This window comes from Olea europaea, unplaced genomic scaffold (assembly GCF_002742605.1).
Source record: "Olea europaea var. sylvestris unplaced genomic scaffold, O_europaea_v1 scaffold1726, whole genome shotgun sequence".
Lineage (NCBI taxonomy): Eukaryota > Viridiplantae > Streptophyta > Magnoliopsida > Lamiales > Oleaceae > Olea > Olea europaea.
The window spans coordinates 207247-215403 of NW_019234961.1; the positions used below are offsets into that span (position 1 = coordinate 207247).

Sequence of the window (8157 nt, forward strand, 5' to 3'; positions counted from 1 at the left end):
AATACCCATCAAATCCGATGTTCGTGGAGTCCCATCCTGAACTAGGTAAGAATTATCTGCTTAATCCGGTAATCGAGATGGGTATAGGACGGGAAATTTTGCCCCCGAGATAGATAAGGGTAATAGGGGCTCCGCCTCACCATGTTTAAATTTTTTTTTTCAAGAATTCAATACTTTAAATGAAAAAAATTTACGTAATTTCCTTAATTCTAAAAGAAGATGACAATTAAAATTATCTAAGAAATATGACAAACAATAAAAATTTTAGTTTAGCAAATATATTTGAATAAATTATCTTTTAAAAATAAATTTTTTAATTAAGAAATTTAATAACTATATTATTGTATCACTTGAATAAATGAGAGCAATAAAATAAATTATATATATATATATATATTAACGAGTACAAAAACGGGGCAAGAGCCCCGCCCACCCCATCTTGTCCTAAACAGGTAATAGGCAGGGGAACTCGTCCTGCCTCGTTCCCTGGCCCACTGTCAACCCTCAACTATACTCATCCACAACCCAACTTCAACTCTTTGCATGGGCGGAACTACATTTGAGACAGTGGGATATGATGCTATCACACTAAATTTAAAATCCAAGATTTTATGATAGATTTTTTAAAATTTTACACAATATTTAAAAAAAAAAATTCCTTGTAATTTTCAATTTTGCCCCGACGATTAAAATTTTGTGAAATTTGCCCCTACATTGTTCATTAAAATAATATTACACGTAAATAAAAAACTTTTTTTTTTTTTTTTACCACACATTTCAACATCAATCACTATTTCATAATACATTATTCTTAAATAATGGGGGCACAAATAAGCACAAAGTGTGAACAATGAAATATGAAAAGTCAAATTCGACCGCTTATGCCCAAACAGATGATGTGTTCGTAATTCATTTATGACCCAACCCAACCCATTCTCCAGGAAAATTCGTTTTCTCTACTCGTTTACAGGTGGAGCCCTGCCTTGCAATACTATATATAAATCCCAACGGTGATCAACAATTAAGAGAATCTACGTTAATTTGAGTGTGTAAATGAAGAAAATGGAGAAGGGCAAGTCTAAATCCCGTTCTTCTTCAACTAGGTCCCCAAAACTTGAAAGAAAAATTGTTGAGAAGAACAGAAGAAATCGGATGAAGATTCTCTACTCTAACCTACTTTCTCTACTTCCAGATCATGGCTCCATGGTACGTCTCTTTCTTTCTCTCTTTCACTTACACTTGGTCGGAAATAACGAATCTTGTAAGCTGCATGTAAATTTGAACCATCTAATAGGTTATGTTGTCACTGAACTTAAGTTGTCTCGCTAGTCGCTAAGGCTTGACATACTTCAATACAATATTGTACCAATTCAGCTAGAGAGTTTAATGGCTCAAGATTGCTCGGCCTCGTTTCCGAAAATCCAGTAGGAGCGAGCACAGCCGGCTATCAAGCGCCTCATGGCTCACCTTTTCTTTTTATTGAAAATTGCATTTTCACTCACCAATTTCGAGCCACTGGCATGAGGTTTTTGCTATTCAGTTCACAACTGTGGCTTGCCTTGAGTGCGTTTGTGCCGAGTTTGTGGAATGAACCGAGCTGGAGAGCAGTTCACCCCTCTTAACACTCCAAAATTCATAAAAAATTAAGTTGTTTCAAAAGAGAATAATTTATTTATGGGTATCAAATATGCATTTAACACATTGACTTTCATGTATGCAGCAAGAAATGCCATTACCTAATCAAATAGGCGAAGTTGTAACGTACATCGAGAGCTTAAAGATGAAGGTGGAGAAGATGAAGGAGAAGCAGCAGTCATTGTTTCCAAGAAAAAGATCACATTCTTGTATTACAAGTGAATTTCAAGGAATCACAAAGTCTTCACCGCCTCTAGTAGAAGTTCATGATATGGGACCAAATATGGATGTTATTTTAGTTTGTGGGCTTGATGATTTATCAAAATTTTACAGCATAATTCACTTACTTCATGAAAATAGTGTTGAAGTTGCCAATGCAAATTTTTCCATACATGGAAATTCCACCATCCAAATCCTCCACGATAAGGTCTTTCTAAATTCCATAGCAGACTCAATAATGTCATTCATCATCAGTATTGATCATTAGTCTAGCAGACATTTACCCACCCACTAATTATCGTCCATTGAAATTGTGATGTATTTTTATGCATTGAACAATGAATCATGAGCTCCACTGTCACTTAGATCAGCACGATCACCAGTAATGATGAATAGCATTATTATTTAGAACTTCAACCATTTCCCTCTCTCTGGCTGTGTAACTAATTGACTTCTGCTTGGCTTTTACCTTTAGATTGGGAAATCAAATCTGGGACTCGAAATTTCAACAATGTCAAGAAGGCTCAAGCATTTGATCTGTGGATCCGCATGCAGTGAAGTAGAATCGAATATAGATTCCGAAATCCAATCAGATATTTGGGGATTTGGAATTCAAGACTTCATCGATGCCTATATGAGTTTGGAATGTTATCAAACTTATGAAAATATGTGATTTTTTTTTATGTAGAACTTGATAATAATTCGTAAGCAAAATAGGGTAATAGATATTAGTCAAAGAATCATTGTAAATTGTGGTGGATGAAACGAAAATTCCCAGGAAAATCTTTTGGCTGTAAGACTGTGTATCATAGTGCTTCGCCAACAAGGTGCCCCATGGGAGGGTCATCCTCAGTCCCATTAAAGTTACTAGCGCCTTGTCTACTACTGTCAGGGGTCATTACTATTGCAAACTATTTTCCCAGTGAGGTATCGTCGAAAGGTACAGATTGGCTATGTTCTCATGATTGGATGATTGAATAAGACTTAAATAAGAGTTGGGGTAAGGCTCCATGTCCCCCTCTTTGCATTTAATTTTTTTCGATATACATAGTAAGAGTATAGCGCCTCACGACAAACCCTCATTGGGAAAAAAAAAAAATATATATATATATCGCTAGAAATATTTACTTCATAAAAAGTAGATATAGTAAGTTTCAACAATAATTAATTTTGTTGATAAAAGTTAGATATAAGTTGGTAAAGGTTACCTCTGAAGAAAGTAACTAAGATTTTATTAATAGTAGAAAAATTATGAGTTACTCAAATACGTTTGGTACTGAAAAATTGCTTAAATTTAATTTTGCTTTTTTTATGTTTAGACAAACATGTTTAATAAACTCTAGGGCTGATACAGAATGAATCAGATGAGGGACTGGTAAATTTCTTTAAGAGGACCACAACAAAATGGAAAAAAATAAAATAAAATAAAAGAAAAAACGCTGTTACAAAATGCACATCAAAGAGACATTCGGATCAAATGCACAATGACAAAGTTTTGAATATTTTGAGCTCTTTCAGCACATTTTTTTCTCCTAGTCCTTGAAAAGAAAATTATGACAAGAGTGAACTCGACAAGATAGCCAATAATAAACAAAGTAACAGTTCCATTGCAGCACATGTATAGCCATTCCCAATTGTGTTACATGCTACGGCACATGGACAAAGAATCACCAAAGATTATTGATCCCACAAGTCTAAACTAACTCCAAACATTTGTCATCATCTGAGCCCCATAGGGAAATAAAGTTAGCTAAACAAAGACAAAAATACTGAATACAGTCACTTTTCAACATCTATTCTGCTTTTTTTACCATGATCCTGTTTGGGAGTGATTTTGAGAATTAATTTTTTGACCGTTAGGAGAAAAGTGGGGTCCATCTGTGAGAGAAGAAGTCAAATATGATGATTGAAATAGTGAAATAACGATAAAAAAATCAATTTTTTGGGTAAAAAAATCACTCCCAAACAGACTGCATATCTTTCTTTAACAAACACCCGAGAAGCCTGTATCACCCAAAACATGGTGGACTACTAAACGTCACACTAACTCTGCTACACTGTAATTTTTAAAGTACGTGAGGAACATTGGAAAAATAAAAATAAAAAGCCTATTTACATTTACCTAAAGACCTAAACTCTGCTTGAGACGTGCTATGCAACTGCGGCCTACTTGGATTATAGGAGAAAAAAAGTAGCCCTATATTAAGCCTCCTTCGATAAAATTTATAAGTAATTCATAAATAATTAAACTTCATTTTCAATTATACATTTTAATTGATTCATAAGTACTATTCACTTATTCACCATTCATTCTATCTATTTATGTTAATAATTCTAACCAAGTAGCTATGCACGCTAACAACAGTTGTTAGAGAATACTGAGGTATATGACAAAATACTAAGTATAAATTACAATACAACAAGAACACGAAAAATTTGACTGAAGAATAGAAAATTATTATAAATGAGAAAGAATTACAAAAATTGTGTGTTTATCATAATTCTAATGAAGTCTAACTTATTCTAACTAATAAGAAGAGCCAGTTATATATAGAGTACATGTTGAACCCTAATAAGAGAGTCCTGAAGATGGAAATAATATAAAAAATTGTGTGCAATAAAGAAAACAATATTGGGCGAACAATCATGGCGCTCAAGCGCAAAGCTCGAGGTAAGCAAGCGGCGAGCAAATCGCTTGAACGTTAGATTGGAGGTAGGGGTGATATCTCTCTGCTCAAAACTTCGTCCTGCCGCTTGAGCGGTAAGGTAGCAGTAATGTGGCATTTTTTCCTCCTTAATTCATATTTTGACCTCTTCAAAGCCCAATTTAATAAATTCACAAATATCAAATGAAATTTGTATCAAATTTTAACAAATCTCCATCTTGAACCAAATTTCAAAACTCTCCACCTAGAGACAAATTCCATCGCAAGACAAAAACTGAACTCTTTAATAAGAACATTGACCAAACTCTCTAGCAAACAAAATTCTTCACCTCTTCCACAAAGTCCAACTAAGATAAATGAATATGAACACAGCTCAGCAAAATTACTTCAAGTTTTCAAAATTTGCTCGAATTTGATCACCACAAGCAACTAAATCACAAATAATTCAAAAGTTACAAACGTGGCCGAAACACGTCCTAAAATAGAATCAACACTACAAAATACTTCTATAGAAGGTTCTTTGCTACACTGAACACCTTCAACTGCACTTACAGCATACCCAACTAAATCAACTTTCTCGTACCTATGTGGAGGTCTAATAATTTTTCTATGTTTGTCTCTAACCATTAAAAATTTAGGCATCGTAGGTGGTGACAGCAAAGCGACATTATCCATAACTTCTGAACTTGACTGAGATATATTTTTTAACACGGACTCCAAACCAAACTCTATCAGTACTGTACCAAACTGAATGTCTACCAACGTACTAACCCTCTGCTGATTGATCTTTGAAGATTCCGAAAAATCTTGCACGACATCCAACTATAACCTTCGTTGCCCCTCCAATATAACATGGGTACCATTACAAACCTTCAAGACTCCACCTTCACTAATGAATTCGTACCCTTTGAAATCAAGAGTAGTCAAGGAGATAAGATTTCCACTCAAATTTGGAACGTGTCATTGCATCAAGCATTCTGACTGTCCCGTCCAATATATTAAGTATGACCCTTCCTATACCAGTTACTTTACAGGGTGCTTGGTTGCCCATAACAACAATACCTTTCAAAACTTTTTCATTTGTTGAAAATAATTCCCCGATTAGGATACATATGAAAGGTGCAAGCTATATTGAGAATTTAATCCTCATCAGTTTTGGAATCACCATCAGAAATAACCAAAAGTTCTTTATCACTCAAACAGTTCTCTACAACATTGGCTTTACTTGAAGTTTTTGAATGTCTTTCCTTTAATTTGCAGCCAATTTTTCTTTTATTTTGCAACTTGTAGCAATCCTTCTTTATGGGTCATTTCTTCTTGCAATAGTTACAAATTTGATTACTGAAGTTAGATTTCAATCTACCCTCTCATAACCACCATGAACAATAGGGCCTTCTCATTGAGCCTCAGATCCAACAAAATACTTCATATTTTCCTTTGAAAATAAAGTATCATATACTTCTTCAACAGTGAGAGTATCATAATTGTATAATATCATATTTCTAAACGACATATATGAAACGAGCAACGAACACAATAAAATCAAATCAAAATCCTCTTCACCATACTTATCTTCCAAGGTTTCCAATTAGTGACAATTTCTTTAAAGACAGTAATGTGATTTTCTAAGGATGTACCTTCTATCATATGATGAGAATACAAACGCCGCTTTAGATACAATCTGTTAGTTAGATCTTACTCATGAAAAATATTATTCGAAAGATGAAGATAAATTTATGAAAAGGCCTTTTGATCCATTTGTTGTTTCTCTTTCAATGTCCAAGTTGTGGGCATTTTGTAAAATCTCAACAAAGTGTCTTCCAATTTCATCTGAGTGAGTGCTACTCATATCTTCACTTGTCACAATTCGAATCTATTGCTGCGATCTAAAAGTGAAATATCATAATTCATGGTTGCCATTACATGAACAAAACCTTGAACAAATCAAACAGCTCTGATACCACTTGTTAACAATTCTTCTTCTAACCAAGTAACTAGCGCACTAATAGAGCTTGTTAAAGAATAAAGAGGTATATGACAAAATGTAAAATAACGATTACAACACAAGAAATTTGGCACAGGAATGGAGAATTATTATTAAGGAGAAAGAATTTAAAAATTGTGTTTTTATCAAAATTCTATTGAAATCTAACTTGTTCTAACTAAAAATAAATAAAAATAGAAGAGTAAACTAGATATACGGGTGCATGTCAAATCTTAATAAGAGTCCTAAAGATGAAAATAATATTAAAAATCGTGTGAAAAATAAAAAACAATCTTAGGCCGGACAAGCATAACGCTTGAGCGCTAGGCTCGTGATAAGTGAGTAGCGAGTAGTAAGTAGGCAACAGCCCTCTGCTAAAAATTTTGTCCTGCTGCTCAAGCATTAAGCTACGACAATGTAACATCCTTTTCTCTTTGATCTTAGACCTTTTCAAAGCCCAATTCAATAAATCAACAAATACCCAATGGAATTTGGGTCAAATTTCAACAATTTATAATTTTTTTCCAAAGGAGGCTAAGACTTGATATTCCATCTTAACATGTTAACCCCGCCACCCCCCTCTTTAAATGTCAATGTTTTTAAAGAAATAATCCAAACTCTTATATGTTGATATTTATTTCGATATTTAATCGATATGAAATTTATTTCTTAATCGAATATCTCTATTGGTTGTGGCACCATATAATTAAAACTTGGGATTTCATATTAGAAGGGTAACCTTGTTACAAGGAGTAATCCTAGTTTAGTCTATATTTTGGTTATTAACCACTCTTTAATTTATCACCGTTTTCACCTTTCACTGTTCATATTTCTATTTTTGATTATTAGACCAGGGTTTGAGATTCTTGTGTTGCCCAAGGGAAGATTAAGGTGTAATCTTTAGGTTTTTGCCCACTATAGCTTTGATTTGCAAAGTTTTTTAGGGTTTCCTTCATTGTGACGGGTCAAAATTTGCATGACAGTTGTTAAGTTTTCTAGTTAATGTCTAGCAGTTGTAATCCTTATTGAAACAGTATAGTGCAGTGTCAGCATATCCACTTTGTGGGGCTCCAGTATTTATGTCAGTTTAGTTAGTGAGCTGGATGATTTATCGAAGTTTTACGGAATACTTAGAATGTTAAATGGGTCGAGTCGTGACTCAACTCTACTCACCCTACCATGTGAGCCAGTTAGCACTCGCATATGTGGCAGGCTGAACACTAGTTGACTCATCGATTATGAGTTTGCTAGTGAGTAGACGAGCAACTGGCATGAACTTTTCGTTGTTCAGTTTGTGTTCACATCTTGCCTCGGACAAGAGCAGCATAGTTGACTTGCTTCATGAAGATGGTATTGAGGTCGCTTTTTTTGTTTATATTTTTAGGTTAAGAATGAAGAATGGATTTGGAGCTACAACAACGTCACGAAGGCGCAAGGATGTGATCTGCGGCCTCCCAGGGCATAGCCCAGTGGTGTAAAGGACAAGAGTGAGGTTATCTTACGTCTTGCTGGCAGTCGCAGTATGAGAATTTGATTTCTGAAACATGGAATTAAACTCTTTGTAGGCACAGTGTCCAAGCAACTCTTGTTCCTTGATTTGCTGAGGCACATCTCGAAATTTACCTCATTTACAAAGCTCTAAGGGTGGGACGA

General features: G+C 34.6%; 1 protein-coding gene across 1 annotated transcript; it reads left to right on the forward strand.

Moving 5' to 3' along the window:
• The first annotated feature begins 1004 nt into the window (after nt 1-1004).
• LOC111377804 (transcription factor bHLH162-like) lies at nt 1005-2886 on the forward strand. Its single transcript, XM_023000932.1, has 3 exons — nt 1005-1206; nt 1721-2062; nt 2330-2886. The coding sequence occupies exons 1-3, from the start codon at nt 1054-1056 to the stop codon at nt 2525-2527; spliced, it is 693 nt and encodes a 230-aa protein (XP_022856700.1). The 5' UTR covers nt 1005-1053; the 3' UTR covers nt 2528-2886.
• Nucleotides 2887-8157: the final 5271 nt, after the last annotated feature.